Here is a 21160-nt window from a genome sequence, read left to right as displayed (position 1 = left end):
TTGAGCCCTTTTGACTACAGGCATAATCCTGGTGTCTCCTGAAAGGCAACCCTTTGTTTTCAAAACATTACTTAAACAAGGTTACAGAAGCTCAAGCACAGTAGACACAGAGTGGACACTTTTTTTCGCACTGAAAGGTTTTTCTGTTTTTGACCACAGATTATTGTAGCTGTGGCTGGTATGCTTAGAAACACAATGGAGCCAAGTCACAACACTGCACAAATGAGGACAATATCACCAAAAAATGAGCATTCTGCATTGTTTTTTCTAATCTATATCTTGACACTTTTCCAAAAAGGACATTTGGAGTCTCCAAAAGACACATGGAAACAAAGGCATTTTATGGGTTTTATAAAGTGTAAAATACTGCATTTTCCTTACTAAACTATTCAACACTGGATACACCTCTACTCAGGGAACCTGTCACCTTTATTGCAGTCTTCCTAATCTGACATTAGTCACTCACTGTTGTCAGGTCCAGTTAAACATTATTGTAAGACCATTTTTAGTGGGAGGCGTTCACAGGGCTAAATTGCTGGTTAGGTACAAAGGGCTTTGGCAGTCACCCACATGTTTCACAACGAGCCTCATCAAATTCACATTGTACCAACATGAGGTGAATAAATATACAGAGGGATGCAGAATGGCACAAAAAAAAACACAGTTTCGCTCAATGCAGTATTTGCATAGAAAACTCCCTGTCCAGGCAATGTGGGCTCATATTGCTTTTTCCAGCATGCTTCCCTAGTGCAGATCCCGCCCATTTTATTTTTCCGGCGTTCGGGGAGGGAAGGGGAGTGCTGCTCATCCATATTCAGGTTTGGCCTGGTTGAATACATTTTTTTATTGTCTACAGTTTTTATTTTGTAATACTTTTCATAGCTAGCGAGCTATCTAGCTATCATTTCTTGCAATATGCCATACCAGTAGGGGTTATAAAGACATGGGGGGAAAGAAGTCTTGATACGTGCAAGCTCAGCCCATACCATCATATATTAATAACAAAACACTATGTTTTATGTGAAATGTTTGCATTTGCAATGTTACATTAAAGTAACGACTGAGGAGCATGTTAGCTAATGACATTACGTTTCCAACAGTGTACAGCTTGTTCCCTGCGTAACAAAAAAGTAGCATTTTCAATATGGCCACTGACACTGTTATGCTTTGGCAAATAATTATCTTGAGAATTCATGGCCAAAAAGGTTTTACAACAAATTTGAAATGCCTACGTCTAAATAGAAGACGTCCTTTGGGGGACTTCCATTACATTACATTACATTAATGGCATTTGGCAGACGTACAACAAAGTGCATACCCACAACCAGGGATAAGTGCGCTGAAAGACCCTAGAGGGAAGTACAATTTCAATTTGATTTTTTGTATTTTTATTTTTTTTGGAAGGCTAGCACCAATGTTTTGAATTTGATGCGAGCCATGACAGGCAACCAGTGGAGGGAAGTAAGCAGGGGGGTAACATGTGAATATTTGGGAAGGTTGAAGACCAGATGAGCTGCTGCATTCTGGATAAGTTGGAGGGGTCTGATGGCGGATGCTGGGAGGCCAGCCAAGAGGGAATAGCAGTAGTCCAGGAGGGACAAAACCATCGCTTGGACCAGGAGCTGGGTTGAGTAGGGGGTGAGAAAGGGGCGGATTCACCGTATGTTGTACAGGAAGAACCTGCATGAACGGGTCACCGCCGCAATGTTCTCGGAGAGGGACAGTCTGCTGTCCATCACCATGCCGAGGTTCCATGCTCAGGGTGATGGCATCAGTGTGGTATCCCTTAGGGAAATGGAGAGATCCTCTAGCAACCAAGTATTAAATATGAGCCCTTTGATATTATGTTAATTTTATTTGTCCAATAACTACGGCTCTGTATAAAGAAAGGCTGTAATTCATGGATTATCCCACATGGAAGCAAAGAGAAGGGCAACTGGATTGATTCTATGTATAAAGAATAAACGTTATGAGGAAAGATGTAAGATGCTTAATATCTTTTAGCTTAGTAAAAGGAGACTATGATTTGATTGATGCTTTTAAATGCATTAAATGGATTAACAAAGTGAACTACAGGCGATTCTTCAGGGTGAGTTCAGTGAGCATAACAAGGGGGCATAAATGAAAATTGCCAACGGATAAATTTCAGATATTAGGAAGGCTTTTTTCACACAGTGCGGTCATTGTGTGGAATAGCTTGCCAGGACATGTAGTTGAGGAAAAAAACACTGGGAGGCCAGGCTTGGTTCAGTGCTAAATACTATTTAGCTTTTGGGCAAACTAAGCAGTATAGTAAGCACACTTTAGTAGTAGGAAAAGGTGATCATTGCTACCATGAATGGCCTGTTCTTGCCATTATGTTATGTTTCATTATGTTAAATAAATTAACAACACTTTAATGTCTTATTTAGGATAAAGTGCAAATAGGCTCCTTACATTCATCACTTCTTGTTTCAGTCAAAGCACTTTCCGCTACATGCGATGACATAAGTCGGGTTATATTATGCCGACAGGGGTTAAAGATTAATTGAACCATGACGATTACGCAGTGCCAGACATTGTCCCTGTAGAACCTGTTACAGGGAGGCGACCCTAGTTCTGAGCGGAGCTGCACTTCGGCTAAAGCCTACGCATCGAAGAAAGCGTAAACCAGCTGTTTGAAACCTCACATTAGCTCCCATCACAGCAGGTAAATCCGTTCATCACTAATGTTGTCTGTTCTGCTGGTGTTGCGCTCGCTAGATGTGCTTGGTGGTTCGCTGTGGCAGAATAATATCAGAGGGTCAGACAGCAGTGGCGGTGAATGTAGATGCACCTCAATCATCGCATTGCAGGGTAAAGTTGTGGTTTCCCGCGCGGCTGTTCAATTTATTGACGCTGCGGAACTTATCAGGCTCAAAACCATCAAAAAGAATAATTATAATTAGTTCCACCGACAGTCAGCGCGATGAAATGGTTTAATTGATCATAAAATATAAATGAAAGTCAGTAATTGTAATTGATATACCTCACTGACACTGTGCGTGTATATTGTATCATAAAAGTCACAATGTTTCAGTGTTCTTAACGTGTGGTGCTATATCAAAAGAAAAGGTTGTCGGAAGTATACGGCGCTCGGGCAACTTAACATATATAAATAGATAAATTATGACGCGCACATATAATCTAATTTATACGGAAATGTTCATTCAAAATGATCATTTTTTCGCAATCAGCACGACCATACGGCAATTGCTCTCGGAGTGCAGAAGCATTCGCTCACTGTGGTCAGCCTGTGTCAGGTTGCTGCAGGCTTAGACGTGTCATAACGCTGATTACATGAATAAGGTAGTCATTAGAGTCGTGCTGTCGCTGCAGTATTTTCTTCTATTATGCTTAAACGTGAAAAACATTTAAAAACGGCCATGCGCACTGATCCTCTGAGCGTGTGGGAGGAGTGGGATTAGGAACAGGTGGATCTCGTTGGAATGCTTTTAAGAGAGTGTCTGTTGCTTTTTGTGGGATACGATTTAATATAGAAGGTAATTCCAGCAATTTCAAATGGTCTTTCGTCGATTTTGTATTCGTGATTATGTGCTTGCTATGAACACCATTATGAGCACCATCAGCGGTGACCTCTGATGTTCTAACAGTCGTTTAGATGAAATTCTTAAATATTTATATTTATAACGCATTTCCGTGTTGCCACGTGTCAAAATGTTGACAGGTTCAGACATTGTGCACTTAATGGGAAAAGTAGTTTTAGCAAATTAAAAGGCCCATAAAAAAGTTGGGTTCAAGCCAGAAATGATTCTGAATCTCTCTGTTGTTGTTATTGATATAATGGGAAATGAGGAAGCATTTTACAGAATAAATACAAAGTCATTTTGTGACGGGTGATCTTGACTATTTTAGTCTGCAACCCTGTCTCTTACTTTTACCCTAATCTCACTAGCCTATTCTGTCTGCTATGTGTCTCGTGTTCTCGTGCGTGCCTGTATGTGTGTTTGTGTTTGTGTTTGTGGCTCCAGCAGAAGGATGGTGCAGAAATCAATCGTATTGGGCTTGGCAGTGTTGCTGGTGGCGGTGGTGTGCATCTTCCTCGGGGTGTTTTTTGGGGTGGAGCGGAGGTCATCGTCCTCACCATCATATTTCAGCAAAGCAGCTGTGGCTACTGATTCAGGAACCTGCTCGGAGATAGGCAGGTAAAAACACACTGACACACACACACACAGGAACACACAGGCACAGACACACACAGGCACACCAGCTGGTTGAGCTGGTACGAGCTGTTTCAGCAGGGAACTCACACACACACACGCATACACACACACAGGCACACTCACTCGGACCCACACACACACACACATTCACACAGGCACACTCTCTCTCTCTCACACACACACACACACACACATACACGCAGACACACACACTCATGCTGTGCTCTGTTTCAGTGAAATCCTACAGAAAGGTGGCTCAGCAGTGGATGCCTCGATAGCCTCTCTGCTCTGTGTGGGGCTGGTGAACGCTCACAGCATGGGCATTGGAGGAGGACTCTTCCTCACCATCTATGACAGCTCTACAGGTACACACACTCTGCTACAACGCATTACACACACCTGTACAGGTACACACACCTCTGCACTGCTACAACACATTACACACACCTGTACAGGTACACACACCTCTACACTGCTACAACACATTACACACACCTCTACAGGTACACACACCTATACACTGCTACAACACATTACACACACCTGTACAGGTACACACACATCTACGCTCTATTCAACTCAGGTTACACATGGGTCACTTATGCACTTCTAACACAAACTTATCAGCAGTGAATCATTGAAAATATACAGGCATACTAAACACAGGCATACTAAACAAAATCATTATTCTCTTCTAAGTGAGTAAATGTAGTTATTTAGCCTGATGCATTCTTTGCTTTTAATTTCTACAGTTGACACTGTGGTTTCTTGCGTTTCCATAAGCTCAGCTGTATTTAATATTGATTTGATAACAGGCACCGTATATGTGATATATTGATTACAAGCCACATATATATATTGATACACTTTTAGCATGAATCATTAAGAGTTTTGGAGGAACCAGCTTGCTCATTAGGGTTGCGTCATTCGGGTTGAGTCTGATTTTGACTTGTGATTGATTATCATGATTAGGAGGGAGATCTCTTGTTCCGTGAATTTTCCCTACAACACCTCTACAGGTACACATGCCTCTACACTACTACAACACATTACACACACCTGCACACCTCTTCAGGTACACATACCTGTACAGCTGCAATATCTGTATCATGATTCACATATATATATATATATATATATATATATATATATATATATATATATATATGAACCATGATTTTATGTGTTTTCTTTTAAAAATTAAGGAAAGATGGAGACCATTGATGCGAGAGAAACAGCGCCCATGTTGGCCACTGAAGGCATGTTTGGAAGTGATGCACTTCTCGCCCGCAAAGGTGAACTTCTTTTGCTGATAACTTTTTTATAAGTCTAATAAATACCAAATAAAGTGTAAAACCCCACGCTAACCCAATGACGGAATTTAGTGAGGGCTGAAGGTATCAGCGTGCTCGTCCTTCTGGTGTTGCTGAAAGAATACTAATAGGATTAAAAATTAGTGGCCCCTATACGGAGATTCTAGATCAGCCAATAAATAAACCACGATACAAAGGCAGTAGTACCACTCTGCCTTCCGCTCTTTACTGGTCCGGGCTGACCGAGAATCTCCACCATAGGGCCAATAGATTCACCTTCGTTTATCTGACTCCATTTTAGAATAATAATTTAGATTAGTTATCCACATTAGGTAGATTTCTTATTGAAAATTTTGACTTGATCGCTATAGGAATCCTATACTGAGATTTACTCTCCGAACAGTCCTCTGCTGGTACCACCGCATGTCACATCACGCGTTATGTGCACGTCTCACGAACTGACTAGATATCTATAGTCATCACAGAGGTCGCAGGAATAGCTACTCTTGGATATATCTGTTTACAGACTAGGGACCCAAGCAGACCAACCTAGCTACGGCTGTGCTCGACATGAATGAACTACCACGTGGAGGCGAGGGATTTACCATCATAGGTCTACGGGTGCTATACGCCGTGATACATTAAGCGTAAATATTCATCCTCCCTAGACCAGTTTGAGGGGGTAAACCAAGCATTCCCTGTATAACATTGAGTGTCAGTAAGCGAAACCACACAGATCAAGTTTTAACAATTTATTTTACCAGGCAGGTTACATACGTAATTACACACTAGTTCCAAATCAAAAAGCATTACAATAGAAACCAAATTACGGAGTCTTAAAAGTCATACCTGGTAATAAAAGCTACATACGGGAGTCTGGCTACAGACACCCTGTACGTAGAAAGGCTGATTGCATTCTCCCAGATTGCTTAGTTTACTGTCCTTACATCCAAAATCTGGCCTTTGATGTTAACCCATCTGGAATTTGGAGCCACGCCTCCCCAGGAAACGCAGGGGGGTTGAGGCACATGGCTTTCACTGGGGCAGAGCTCCACACAGTTTCTCCCTGATTCCTGGTTGGTTATGATGTCCAGGGTTTGCTGTTGCAGAAATAAAACCATTGCACCAGTCGCACTGAAACGATCAGAATAATACTAAACATGAATATTATCTAAACTGACTTTGTCATGAAACATCCTGTGCTGTACACATCATTTAGTGACTGAGTAAAGAGGGAGAGAGCAATAAAGGGGGGTTCAGGAGAAGGTCAGGGCCTAGCAGGAAGTATTTCCTCCCAACCTCTGTGCCGTAAAGAATGTTGCCCCGTCGTAACGAATTTCATGGCTGGAGGCCTGAGTCTTCCCCTGCCCGTATGGGTGCGGAGATAGTGGGGGTGCATGCTCCTGGGGTTAAATTACTTTACAGCCACATATTCCACAATACCAGAGGAAGCCAGCAAGCTGACCAGCCCTGAGTGATAATGCCAGATGTTAATAATTTCCATCTTACAAAAGTGTTCACTAAGTGTATGTCATCAGTGCTACATTTTGGGAAACATTTCGCCTACTTAATGACTTTCTCATCCAGTGGACTTTACATATGCAACAGTAAGGAAATTAACAGTTTTGAACACGGCCTGTAAATGTTTGGCAGGTGGGTTGTCGATTGCGGTCCCAGGGGAGATTCGTGGGTACGGTTTGGCGCACAAGAGGCACGGCAGGCTCCCGTGGAAGGAGCTTTTCACCCCCAGTATTCGGCTGGCCAGCGAGGGTTTCCCTGTGGGCGGAGCACTAGCACGCGCCATAGCAAGCAACAAGGACACCATCCTCAATGATACTGCTTTATGGTGAGAGTCACACAGCTTATTACATAGCCAGACTGCAATCACTGCTACTCTACAGTTACTCCACACACTGACCACTGCACCACTGTTACTCAACACTGACCACTACACCACTGTTACTCGACACTGACCATTACTGCACTGCTACTCGACACTGACCACTACACCACTGTTACTCAACACTGACCACTACTCCACTGTTACTCCACACTGACCACTACACCACTGTTACACAACACTGACCACTACTCCACTGTTACTCAACACTGACCATTACACCACTGTTACTCCACACTGACCTCTACTCTACTGTTACTCAACACTGACCTCTACTCTGCTGTTACTCAACACTGACCACTACTCTACTGTTACTCAACACTGACCACTATGACATTGTACCTCAACACTGACCACTGCACCACTGTACCTCAACACTGACCACTACTCCACGGTTACTCCACACTGACCACTACTCCACGGTTACTCAACACTGAGCAATACTCCACTTTTACTCAACTCTGACACTACTCTACTGTTACTCAACACTGCCCACTACACCACTGCACCTCAACACTGACCACTGCACCACTGTACCTCAACACTGACCACTACTCCACTGTTACTCCACACTGAGCACTACACCACTGTTACTCAACACTGAGCACTACACCACTGTTACTCAACACTGAGCACTACACCACTGTTACTCAACACTGAGCACTACACCTTTCTTTTGAATCCGCAGTATGTCTGGAATATCACTATCTCGTTCAGAACGGGTACAGCTGTGAGCATGTACACGGTACATATGTAAATTCATCCGAATTGGGTTCTAACAGATTTCTTGTTCTTTTGTCTTTGTTTTTCTCATTTTATATTTCAGTGAGGTATTTTGTGACTCAAGCAAAACAGACATTCTGAAGGAGAATAACAAAATTACATTTCCCAAGCTGGCCAAGACCTATGAGCAACTGTCTGTCAATGGAGCAGAGGCTTTCTATAACGGGACCATGGCGGAGAACATCGTAAATGACATAAAGGCTGCAGGTGCTTTATTTCAGCCTCATTACCCATTTCGGGCAGAGCTAATTTGTGTGATCAGTGGCTCACTGAGTTCAGTGATTTGCTTCCTAGAAAATTGTATTGTTTTGACTGTCTTGTGTGAGTAGATGACACAGTATATATGTCAGGTCTGTCAATCATATGATTCTGCTCTCCTATCGCAGCTGGAAAGGTAGTAAGTCTGTGTCAACACACTTTTGGACTGGCGTGCTGACTTGTCCTTATAAAAAACCCCCCGAGAACCAAAATGTACACTGTGTTGAGTTGACTTGGACTTATCAACTATTTTGGTTACCACAGGGGGCATTATGACCCTGAAAGACCTGCAGGACTACACCCCCATCCTGGACGAGCACCCCTTGAATATCAGCCTGGGGCCGTACACCATGGGGGTCCCCAACGCCCCCTCCAGCGGGCCCATCCTGGGCCTCATTCTGAACCTCCTCCAAGGTGACGGGGGGAACAGGAACCTAATTACATTCTCATTCTCATTCTCATTCTCATTCTCATTCTCATTCTCATTCTCATTCTCATTCTCATTCTCATTCTCATTCTCATTCTCATTCTCATTCTCATTCTCATTCTCATTCTCATTCTCATTCTCATTCTCAAAGCGATTTACAAGTGCATAGGTTCTTCCACAGGCTAAAGCATAAAATCCATAACTAGTAAAATACGCATGAAGGGCTGTTCTAAACAAAAAGACAGTCATTGTAAGTGAAATTAATATATATTTTTTTGGGTTAGGGTTAGACTACAGTCGATATTGGAAGGGGGGAGGGGATCAGGAGGGAGGACTAAGGTATAGTTTGAAAAGTTTGAAAAGGTGTGTTTTTAGTCTGTGTCGAAATAAGGGGAGGGATTCTGCTGACAGTGGTAGGCAAGTCATTCCACCATTGTACACACATAGTCCATTTATGGAGCTGGATATTTACTGAAGCAATTCAGCTGAAGTACAGCATGTACCGTGAGGTCCGTAATTATTTGGACCGTGGTACAATTTATGTTCTTTCTTCTTCTTAATGATATTCCAAGTAGTTTGTTTTCTTAAGCCTGTTGTTTGGCCTACCTCTGAAGGTTTTTTTTTCTCTTTTTTCTCAGCATCATAATGGCTTCCTTGACTTTTGTTGGTAGAACTCTGGTCCTCATGTTAACAAACGGCAATAACAGACTCCAATGGCAATCAAAAGCAAAGTAACAGCTGTCCAAATCTTTTTTTGGACCCCTAGGTTTTGGGCTCACTGGGGCGAGCGTCTCCTCCCCTGAGCAGAAGGCTCTGACGTACCACCGCATCACAGAATCCTTCCGGTTTGCCTACGCCCAGCGGACCAGACTCGGGGACCCTGCTTTCCTGAACATCACAGAGGTGAGCGCCTCCAACATCCGGCTGCACCCTTACCCCAGCCATAGTCCTGTGGGGTGCACCCTTCTGGAAAAATAATATATGGGAGTTTTGCTTTTTCACATGTGAAAATCACTCTTTCACATGTGAATTAAAGTATTCACATATTCACTTACTACAAGGCCTTTGCTTCACGACACCTCATTGTGCTTCATTAACGAAATAGCCAAGCCAAAATTGTATTATTTATGAGAGACAATATGTATGTCTGCTCCTAATCCTCCATCATTTTTTAAATGATGTATCCGTGTCCGCTCTGACTGGATAGTGATAAATGACGTGTTTTCCTCACGTGTCACCGTGACTGCACTGTGTGCTGTGAAGTAGCTTCCTCTCTCTTTCCCTCAGCTGATTCGCAACATAACCTCCGACGAATTAGCCAATGATATTCGACGCAGGATTACTGACAACACCACACACCCAACCAGCTACTATGAATCTGAATTCACTCTCCCAGACAACCACGGCACCGCCCACCTGTCCGTTGTTGCCGAGGATGGGAGCGCTGTGGCCGCCACCAGCACCATCAACCACTAGTGAGAGATGGGGTACTGACATGGTGCGGTACTGATAGGTTACTGACAGGGTGCTGTGTGGGGTACTGACAGGGTGGGGTACTGACAGGGCGCTGTGTGAGGTACTGACAGGGTGTTGTGTGGGGTACTGACAGGGTGGGGTACTGACAGGGTGCTGTGTGGGGTACTGACAGGGTGTTATGTGGGGTACTGACAGGGTGTTGTGTGGGGTACTGACAGGCAGGGGTACTTACAGGGTGGGGTACTGACAGGGCACACCTTGAGGTACTGACCGGGTATTAGGTGTGGTACTGACAGGGTGCTGTGTGAGGTACTGACAGGGTGTTGTGTGGGGTACTGACAGTGTGAGGTACTGACAGGGTGTTGTGTGGGGTACTGACAGTGTGAGGTACTGACAGGGTGTTGTCTGAGGAACTGACAGGGTGCTGTGTGGGGTACTGACTGGGTGAGGTACTGACAGGGCGTTGTGTGAGGTACTGACAGGGTGCTGTGTGAGGTACTGACAGGGCACTGGGTGGGGTACTGACAGGGTGAGGTACTGACAGGGTGCTGTGTGGGGTACTGACAGGGTGAGGTACTGACAGGGTGCTGTGTGGGGTACTGACAGGGTGAGGTACTGACAGGGTGCTGTGTGGGGTACTGACAGGGTGAGGTACTGACAGGGTGCTGTGTGGGGTACTGACAGGGTGAGGTACTGACAGGGTGCTGGTCTCACTATTTTAATGCTCTCCACAGCTTTGGCTCCAAAGTACGATCACCATCAACGGGCATTATCCTCAACAACGAGATGGACGACTTCAGCTCCCCAAATATTACCAATTACTTTGAAGTGCCTCCTTCCCCCAACAACTATATCCGTCCAGGTGAGGCTCACGTCTGGGTGCGGGGGACCTCCTGTAAATATTTCTGTTTCTGTTGAACCACATTCTTCTTTTGTCCTTGGAGGTGGAGAGCTCAGAATTTATGTGCAGAATTTAGAGGCCAGTCCAATGGGAAAGCAGCAGGCAGCCCCCCGCTCACTGAGCTGCACTAATGGCTTTGTCCATGTGAGCTTTTTCAGTTAAGGGCATGGCTGTTGTTAGATGCTTGTCATGATGACATGTAAGACAGTACAGTAAATCCTCAAATTGTGTCCAGGATTCTATTTGAAGCCGGGCCTCGGATAATAGCCGGGGGCATGGCCGATTCGGACAAATAAAGGCCGGCCCCCAAATACAAGCCGGGGTAATATTGCCTTCCAGTAAGGGCTATCAGTCCATGAGCACTAGAAGACATTGTTTCGATTTAACTCAATGAAATAAAAGAGCTCTTCTTAATATTTTATATTGTTGGTTGGTTTAATACTGTTGCCAATGAAAAGTCTTTGTCCTACACCATGGGCTACCAGTCGCTTGCCGCCCCCTTCTAAGTAGCTTGCCAAAGGCTGAAGCAGTATACATTTAAACTCAATTGTTGCTGCGAGGCATTCCAGCCTACGAATTCAATAAAAAGTAAATCAGGCAAAATTAAAAATTAACTCAATTTAGGCTACTTGGCTACGCAATAAGGTTTCCATGTATTCACAGCACAGCGCACGTTCAATGAATGAATGAAAGCGGCTGCCTTGGCTCGCAATAAACAGACGGGTGGAAATCCCGACACTCTTTCAACCACATAAAACTTAACAGTGAACCATCAAATACCCCCCAGATTTCAGTGCCCATCAGGCACAACATTTAGTAATAGAACAGTCCAAAAGTAAATGAAATCCCAAACCAAAGCAAAAATCTTTTGATAGCCTACCGGTATGCTGTTCCAAACGAAACGCATGTCTCACAATAAAACGCACTTTAGGAAAAAAAGATCCTTAACTTGCTGTTATCTACGCTAATTTGTTATTGTTCATGAAGGCGTGTCTGGCAAGTTGTTATTTTATGGATTCTGGACTTGCATGTGATTTATTGTGTTTGAGAATATTTGCAGTAAACTAAGTCTGTTAAGACTGACACTATGACTTACCAAACGGTGTTTCCTGATTAGCCTACACTAATTGATTTCTGAACGGTTACAGGAAGTGTTGAACAGTGTTGGCCCACTTTAAGTGTAGCCTTTTACTTTATTTCTAAGAATAAAATTCTACAACAGAAGCCTAATAAGAAATAAAGGCCTGCCTCGAATACAAGCCTGCCCCAAATAAAGGCCTGTGCTTTGTGCAGCCTAAGTAAATAAAAGACCCCGGACACAATTTGAGGATTTACGGTATGTGCATTTCCCCTGCAGGTAAAAGGCCCATGTCCTCCATGTGTCCAGCCATCCTTTTGGACAAAAGCAACACAGTCAAAATGGTGGTGGGGGCCGCGGGTGGGACCAGGATCACCACAGCAACTGCATTGGTGAGCCTGCCCACTTCCTACATCTGTGTCCCCTCCCACATGGTTCTCTGTCTCTCTCACACACACACGCACACACAAGCACACTCACATGCACACACACAGACACACGCACACACACACACACACACTCAGACACACACTCACACGAGCACACTCACATGCACGCACACGCACACAGAGACACACACACTCACATGCACACACACAGACACACACACAGACACATACACACACGCACACACACATGCACACACAAACAGACACACACACACACACACACACACACACACACACATCTGTACCTATAGAATCCCTGCCCGCCCCCCTCCGGTATGTTCCTATGTGTTCCCAATTGTCCTCCCTCCGACCTGCTGAATCCCTCCCAGGTCATCCTGAATGCACTGTTCTTCGAGTACGACCTGAAGAGGTCGGTGGCTGAACCCCGGCTGCACAACCAGCTGTACCCGAACGTCACGCTCCTCGAGAAAGGCTTCGACAAGGTGGGTGATGTCATAACTGCTGCGTAGGTATCTCATGCTGATGTCTCATTGGAGAAACTGCATATCAGCTCACATGGTGCACGTGGGGGCGACATGGCTCAGGCAGTAAGAGCAGTCGTCTGGCGGTTGGAGGGTTGCTGGTTCGATCCCCCGCCCGGGCTGTGTCGAAGTGTCCCCTGAGCAAGACACCTAACCCCCAAATGCTCCTGACAAGCTGGTTGGCGTCTTGCATGGCAGCCAATCGCCGTCAGTGTGTGAATGTGTGTATGAATGGGTGGATGAGAAGCATCAATTGTACAGCGCTTTGGATAAAGGCGCTATATAAATGCCAACCATTTACCATTTACCATTATGTGTGTGTGTTTGTGTATTTATCAGGGTGTGATGGCTGGTTTGGAGCAGCGTAACCACGCTCTAGAGATGCGGGACAAGATCGCGGATGTGCAGACGGTGATGCGACAGGGAGACCGGCTCTATGCGGAATCGGACCCCAGAAAGGGTGGCTACTCAGCAGGGTACTGATGAACCTAAAACCTGAACCTGAACTACGACCAGAACCACCCTTTAACCCTCTATGGCATGAGATCACAAACGTGTGATGAGAACGTTCTCATGTGAACATTACGATGCTGATGTAACGATCAACCATCTAAGATTCTAATGCTGATGTGACAAGCAGAGTTCTGGAACACAGACTCCAAAACATTCCAAAAATCCTGGAAGGGTTCTTGTGTTGAATTCCACGGTGCCTTGGATGAAAGTGATCTGGGTGGGGCTTCTTCTATCTCTCCTCACCTAATTTTCATCAATTATGATGATTATGCTTATGAGGATGTCATCATCAAAAGCATCATCATCGCTAGCACTATCGTCATCCTCAATATAATTTAATCACAAGTATAATTATCATCATCACTATTATCTTCACCTGCATCAAAATGATCATCGTTAGAAGAGGAATCGTAATCTCCAGGAGACTGTAATTAATTATGTGAAATGCTATGTCCTGTGGCATGATATACAGTGGTGTGAAAAAGTGTTTTCCCCCTTCCTGATTTCTTATTTTTTTGCATGTTTGTTTCAGATCATCAAACTAATTTAAATATTAGTCAAAGACAACACAAGTAAACACAAAATGCAGTTTTTAAATGAAGGTTTTTATTATTAAGGGAGAAAAAAAATCCAAACCTACATGGCCCTGTGTGAAAAAGTAATTGCCCCCTAAACCTAATAACTGGTTGGGCCACCCTTAACAGCAACAACTGCAATCAAGCGTTTGCTTGCAATGAGTCTCTTACAGCCCTGTGGAGGAATTTTGGTCCACTCATCTTTGCAGAATTGTTGTAATTCAGCCACATTGGAGGGTTTTCCAGCATGAACCGCCTTTTTAAGGTCATGCCACAGCATCTGAATAGGATTCAGGTCAGGACTTTGACTAGGCCACTCCAAAGTCTTCATTTTGTTTTTCCTCAGCCATTCAGAGGTGGACTTGCTGGTGTGTTTTGGATCATTGTCCTGCTGCAGAACCCAAGTTCGTTTCAGCTTGAGGTCATGAACAGATGGCCGGACATTCTCCTTCAGGTTTTTTTTGGTAGACAGCAGAATTCATGGTTCCATTTATCACAACAAGTCTTCCAGGTCCTGAAGCAGCAAAACAGCCCCAGACCATCACACTACCACCACCATATTTTACTGTTGGTATGATGTTCTTTTTCTGAAATGCGGTGTTACTTTTACGCCAGATGTAATGGGACACACACCTTCCAAAAAGTTCAACTTTTGTCTTGTCAGACCACAGAGTATTTCCCCAAAAGTCTTGGGGAACATCAAGATGTTTTCTGGCAAAATTGAGACGAGCCTTAATGTTCTTTTTGCTCAGCAGTGGTTTTCGTCTTGGAACTCTGCCATGCAGGCCATTTTTGCCCAGTCTCTTTCTTATGGTGGAGTCATGAACACTGACCTTAACTGAGGCAAGTGAGGCCTGCAGTTCTTTGGATGTTGTTGTGGGGTCTTTTGTGACCTCTTGAATGAGTCGTCGCTGCGCTCTTGGGGTAATTTTAGTCGGCCGGCCACTCCTGGGAAGGTTCACCACTGTTCCATGTTTTCGCCATTTGTGGATAATGGCTCTCACTGTGGTTCGCTGGAGTCCCAAAGCTTTAGAAATGGCTTTATAACCTTTTCCAGACTGATAGATCTCAATTACTTTCTTTCTCATTTGTTCCTGAATTTCTTTAGATCTCGGCATGATGTCTAGCTTTTGAGGATCATTTGGTCTACTTCACTTTGTCAGGCAGGTCCTATTTAAGTGATTTCTTGATTGAGAACAGGTGTGGCAGTAATCAGGCCTGGGTGTGGCTAGAGAAATTGAACTCAGGTTTGATAAACCACAGTTGAGTAATGTTTTAACAGGGGGGGGGCAATCACTTTTTCACACAGGGCCATGTAGGTTTGGATTTTTTTTTGTCTTTGACTAATATTAAAATTTGTTTGATCTGAAACATTTAAGTGTGACAAACATGCAAAAAAAAAGAAAAAAAGAAAAAAGAAAAAGGAAATCAGGAAGGGGGCAAACACTTTTTCACACCACTGTAATACAGTATGCACATCAAATGTTCATTACTGATGCAGGACACGCAATGAATCATGAAGATAGAATCAGTTCCCACCGTTTAATGTTTAAATTATGATCTGTAGCTGTGTTCAGATTGCGTGGATGTGGATGGGTAGTTGCCTGAAGACAAACTATTGAATGGGGGGGGAGGGTTTGGGTTAGGGTGAGGGTTTTGGGGGGGGGGGGGGGGGTCATTTTGTACTGTTGAAACCCTTTCCTCTATTATCCTTTTTAAAAATATGATCAATCCATGATAAAAATCAATTTTAGCTCCACCATGACCTGTATTATATTATTTATTATATTGTTATCTTGCCAGTAAATTTCAATTGGGGGATAATTTGTTTGGCGATCTTTTTCCTTGTGTGAATATAACCGACACCCAACAAACCTTGTTCTGAAGTCGTTTCCTCATTGTGAAATAGGGTGTAAACTCAGAGCTGATTACAGAGACAGTGCCGTATACTGTAACTGCCTCTAACCGTGACTGTATTTATGAGCCTCTCACCCAGCCCACAAGACCGCTTTAAATTGCATTTCTCAATCAAGCACATGGGCTTCTGCACAATATTTAGTATATCCATTGCATGCCCTGTCTTCCTGATGCCTGTGACCTATCAACATATTCAGAGTCTGGATATCTTGTTCTCAGGTTGTCCTACAACTGGGGGGGTGGGACTAGGCTCAGCTGTAAATTACGCTGATGCAGTACGTTTGGAACACATTTGTTGGCTAAAATGGTGTTAAGTGATCAAGCTTCCAAGGTATCAAATGAGGCTCAAACCCTAGTGCTGCTGCCAGGTATGCAGCAGATACTACAAGAATTGTTTCTCCAGTTTAATTTTCATTTTGAACTCAATGGAAAAAAATATTAGTTAATGCCAGTTCATGTGACCATATTGTAAAGTGCTCTTTTTATTATCACATGTACAGACTGCCCCTCCCAAAATCCCTAAAGATTTTTGCAATGAAGATGCAGGATGCAATGAACAAACTCAGAATGTAGTTCTCGTTCTGTTATGCTTATGTTGTTGAAGAGCTAACTGTATGAGCCACAAATTGGTGCATTTCTTGATGTGGTATGGTGAGCATCATTCAAATGTGAACAGTAGGAAAACACCCATCTGTGTGGCGTGGTATGTGTACAAGGCAAGACCGAGAAATTCATTGTTTATTTTTGTTGTTGCTGTTCCCTTCCACTTGGGCCCCACAAGCTCCAATACTGTTATTTTAAAGGCTTTCCCTGGTAGGTTGAGTAAATAATGGTAAACCTGAAATTGTACAAGTAGATTTGGTCATACAACCTTCTGTGCCACATTTGTGTATAATGGTCTTGCCATTCTGTGCATTGTTTCAGTGATTATATCTGCAATTCAGAATCAAACTCTGCTTTACTCTTTCTTGTTCTTTCGCTGTATGACTATTTTGGCTGAGAAATATATATATATATAATAGATATGAAAATATTTGTAATATTTTGGTATCCCACATTAGTCTACTGCACTTACATATTGTTGTGTTAAGGCCACTGTGCACTGCATGCAGGCTTTGGACAGAGGAATGACTTCACTCGCCTACACACAGCGCCATCACATAATACACAATTGCATTCTTTTTAAGGTAAGCATGTCCAAAGGGCGAGCCTGCATGTCTTGGCATTACTGCTATTAGACGGAATCTGCATGCGCAGTCAAGTCTCTCCAGCAGCCAACCAATAAAACGATAAAAGATTGAGCCTGTGGAAGAATCTGGTGTGTTTTTTTATAGTTATTGTTCATTGAAATGTCTTGAAATAACAGGGGCTCTAGATTAGGGCAGTAAATCCCCCCCCCCCCACACACACACACACACACACACACCCCATTTTCAACCACCTCATTTTGTTTGTAATGTCTGCAGGTTTCTCAGTTTTGTGCTAATAATTCAGTGTTGTGAAGAAATGGTGGTGTCTGCCTCCATTAAACAACCGCAGCCTGTGGATGACTGTTCTGAACGATTCGCATAGTGCATGAAATACGACAGACAGGTGTTCTCAGCTAACAATGAAACCTGCGTGCCCTGACACCTTTTATCCAAGGTTGGACAAAGTCCAGATGTTTTGTGACTATGCCCTTTCCCATACTAATACCTACACTGTCAAATACATCACGTTGCCTCGTCCATGACCCATTAATGACCATGTTTGTTGACAGTATAACATTAGCTCTTATCATGATATCAATAAAAAAGGGCCTGTGCCAGCAAGCCTGTGCGTTTTTGTGAAGGGAAGTCTCTTTATTGTACTCACATGTATTTAATTTGTTTGTTGTAATGGCAGAAAAATAAACATTAAAAAATTCCCAGGTGACAAAGACTCCCAGGCAGTCCAGGAGGGTCGGTATCCCTACTGTCACCAGGTGTTAGATAAGACAGCAGATGATAAGACAAGATATGATATGATAAGTTAAGATAAGATTAACTTTATTGTCCCTAAAGGAGAATTGCGTAAGAGGACTAATAGCAACACTGTACAAAACACAACACAATATCATACACAACACAATATCATACAAAAAAAACCCCTGCACAATACAGGACAGAGCAATACAGACACCAATAATGGTAATCTAGTGTGGTGTATAACCCCATTGTGTGCTCAGTGAGTGGATAGATGCATGTATGTCCTCACTCAATAGATCAAGAATGTCTGTCATCAGAAAATGTGATAATGTATGTGTCCTGGTTGCTGCCTCTACAGTCTTCTGTTTTATTGTGTATAGTGAGAACCACTATACCACTAGAGAACTCACAGGGCCCAGTGGAGTTCCTGTGCTATGACAATGGCAGTGCTGTTTCATTGTCTTGTGGCCTTCATTATAGCTAACTGATAAGTTTGTATTGTTGCACTTATTTCACAACACTCATTATTATTATTTATTATTATTATTATTATTATTATTATTATTATTATTATTTCTGCTGTGATTCGCGAAATGTGTCAACAGGAGTTCACCGATTCTGACTTCTGACTGTAGCCTGTTGTAAAACACGTGCAAAAAAATACAGTATTCAGTGCCCGAAAAATGACTTGGCCCCAAATGCGTTCAGCCCTTGATGGCACCTCGGGGCTGCGGCAGGTAGGCACACGTGCCGTGTGCTGTTTGATGTGTCAGGTTCAAACGGAGTGGAAACCACACCAAAAGACTGAAGCATGTCAGAGTGTGTTCAGGATGACAGCACGGAATGCCCGTCCATCCCGGGAACAGGACGTACCGCACTGTCAATCATTGAAAGCTGCTGCACTGAACCTCAGGACAGCTTTCAGCAAGAAATGAAGCAGCTAACATTTTACACACAAAGGTAATGTTTAAAGTTGTTTCTAATGTTTTTCCTGGAACTGGAACTAGAACTGTTGATTGTTTCTACAAGAAAAAGACGGTTAAAGGGAAAAAAAGTTATTCCCACAGCAAACAAAGTACTCAAAGCACACTTTTTTTGCGAAAGCCCTAACAAACCCCTCCATATCTATGCCCTTGGGTATTGATTTTTCACATGCCAAAATCATGACGTATAACCATTTCATTTCATTTATCAAGCTGTTCATGATTTATTAATCACAACATTTACATTCATTACTCAGTTATGAATATGAATACAACATTTAGGATTTAAGACCAGGAAGCATTCATTTTGCAACATTTTATTTAGAAGAACATTTAGAAAGTATATTCTGGGTTGCCGGGGCAGACTAAGTAGGCTGAGACAAATGTAGAGTTTTATGTTTGCCATTATGTTGGTATTTAATCAGAAATTAGGCCACCCAGCTAAATTATTTCTTTATTTTGAATAGAGCATTTTTGTTTGAGGGCCCTCTGCTCAAATAAATCCCAATGCCTCAGTGCAGTGATGGGGAAACTGTCCTGTAGGAGACACTACCTTTCAGATTAGATGTTAAACCAGGGTCCTGACTCACTGTGGTCATTAAAGATCACACGACACTCAAAGTAAAGAGCAGGGGTTCCCCAGTGTTCTGGCTAAACTCCATACCTGGCTCTTTCAACCTGCCACCTAATCATCCCCGGATTTATCTGGCAAAAAAAAATGTTTATCTCTGTCTCCATCAGGTGCAAAATGGCAGCTGTTGCATCCCTGAGGCAGAGGCTGCACATTTGTGGTGGTTGAGGTGAGTGTCGCCCTGCATCTATATGAGTATGAGGAAAGCAGTAAATATATGCAAGGAATTAATATTTATTATCATTATTACTTTATGATTGACAAAGCCTCTTGAGCAGAGCAATATTTCTTCTCCGGGTGTTTCAAAGTAACTGATTATTCAAAGTCAATGGTCAAAGTGTGGGGGTACAGAGAAAATTTGAGGGGGGGTAATTGAGGGGGATGCTGATAAAAAGCGAATGCCCACCATGGCTTTCCTTAACTGTGCTGTCAGCTCACCCTCTTTGTGATCACGGCGTTTTCAAAGTAATAGCCCCAGCGCTATAATCATTTCAGTCACAGATGACATCAAATATTAAAATGTTTCCATTCTCCACAACGCCTTTACATAGGTGCATGTGCACAATGGTCGGGAAAACACAACAATTAACTTTCGGATTGGCAGGGTCAGCCGATACGCAACTCCAATTGCACGCTGCGACAAAGACCTTTGTAAACTTAAAACACAGCAAATCCTACGTACGGTACTTTGGAAACCTTTCCTAATACACGGCTTTATACTAAGAAGGCACACTGCAATAGACCCTTTCTTTTAGCAATGTCTTGGTGTAACAATATACAAACACTGAAAAGCCACTTTGTTTACAACGCATTACATTATTTTAGCTGTTGTTCTTTTCCAGAGCGACTCACAAAGTTTTTGGAACCAGGAATGTGGGTCTCAAATTGGTCCTCAATGCGAGTGTCGTGTCTGATGAGAGATGACGGGGAGGGGTTTGGGGTTTCCAATCTTCATGCAATCACAGCAATCATTTTTGGTGTCGTGCTCCCGCCGAACACGGCTGCACGAGGTGTGCCCCGAACTAGAGATAATCCTTTTCACCACTTGTTCATTTGCTCATTTGTGTGAGGTCTAATCCCCCTGCACGTTGCTAATAAGGTAAGGTTAGTATAGCCTGTACATAATATATGTATATAAACTTCCGACGCAAGAAATAAATGAAATTCAGCTTGGAAATGGACCTGTTTAGCCAGGTACATTTCGGTAATAAAAATCTTTTAATACAAAAAACACATAAAGCGACAACTCATAATAGCTGCAGTGATCGTGTGAGTAATCAAATTAACAAACACAATTCATAATGTATTGTGCTACCATTTTTTGAT

At 43.2% G+C, this 21160-nt stretch overlaps 1 protein-coding gene across 1 annotated transcript; it reads left to right on the top strand.

Moving 5' to 3' along the window:
* The first annotated feature begins 4017 nt into the window (after positions 1–4017).
* Positions 4018–14251, top strand: LOC133142540 (glutathione hydrolase 1 proenzyme-like). The gene is made up of 12 exons (XM_061263817.1): positions 4018–4184; positions 4437–4567; positions 5408–5497; positions 7169–7361; positions 8242–8405; positions 8721–8870; positions 9650–9786; positions 10171–10358; positions 11094–11221; positions 12618–12730; positions 13117–13230; positions 13609–14251. Exons 1-12 carry the CDS (start codon positions 4018–4020, stop codon positions 13750–13752), a joined length of 1719 nt encoding a protein of 572 aa, XP_061119801.1. The 3' UTR covers positions 13753–14251.
* The last annotated feature ends 6909 nt before the right edge of the window (positions 14252–21160 follow it).

The sequence above is a fragment of the Conger conger genome, chromosome 12, assembly GCF_963514075.1.
Source record: "Conger conger chromosome 12, fConCon1.1, whole genome shotgun sequence".
NCBI classification, from domain to species: domain Eukaryota; kingdom Metazoa; phylum Chordata; class Actinopteri; order Anguilliformes; family Congridae; genus Conger; species Conger conger.
This window is presented reverse-complemented; position numbering and strand designations above follow the sequence as displayed.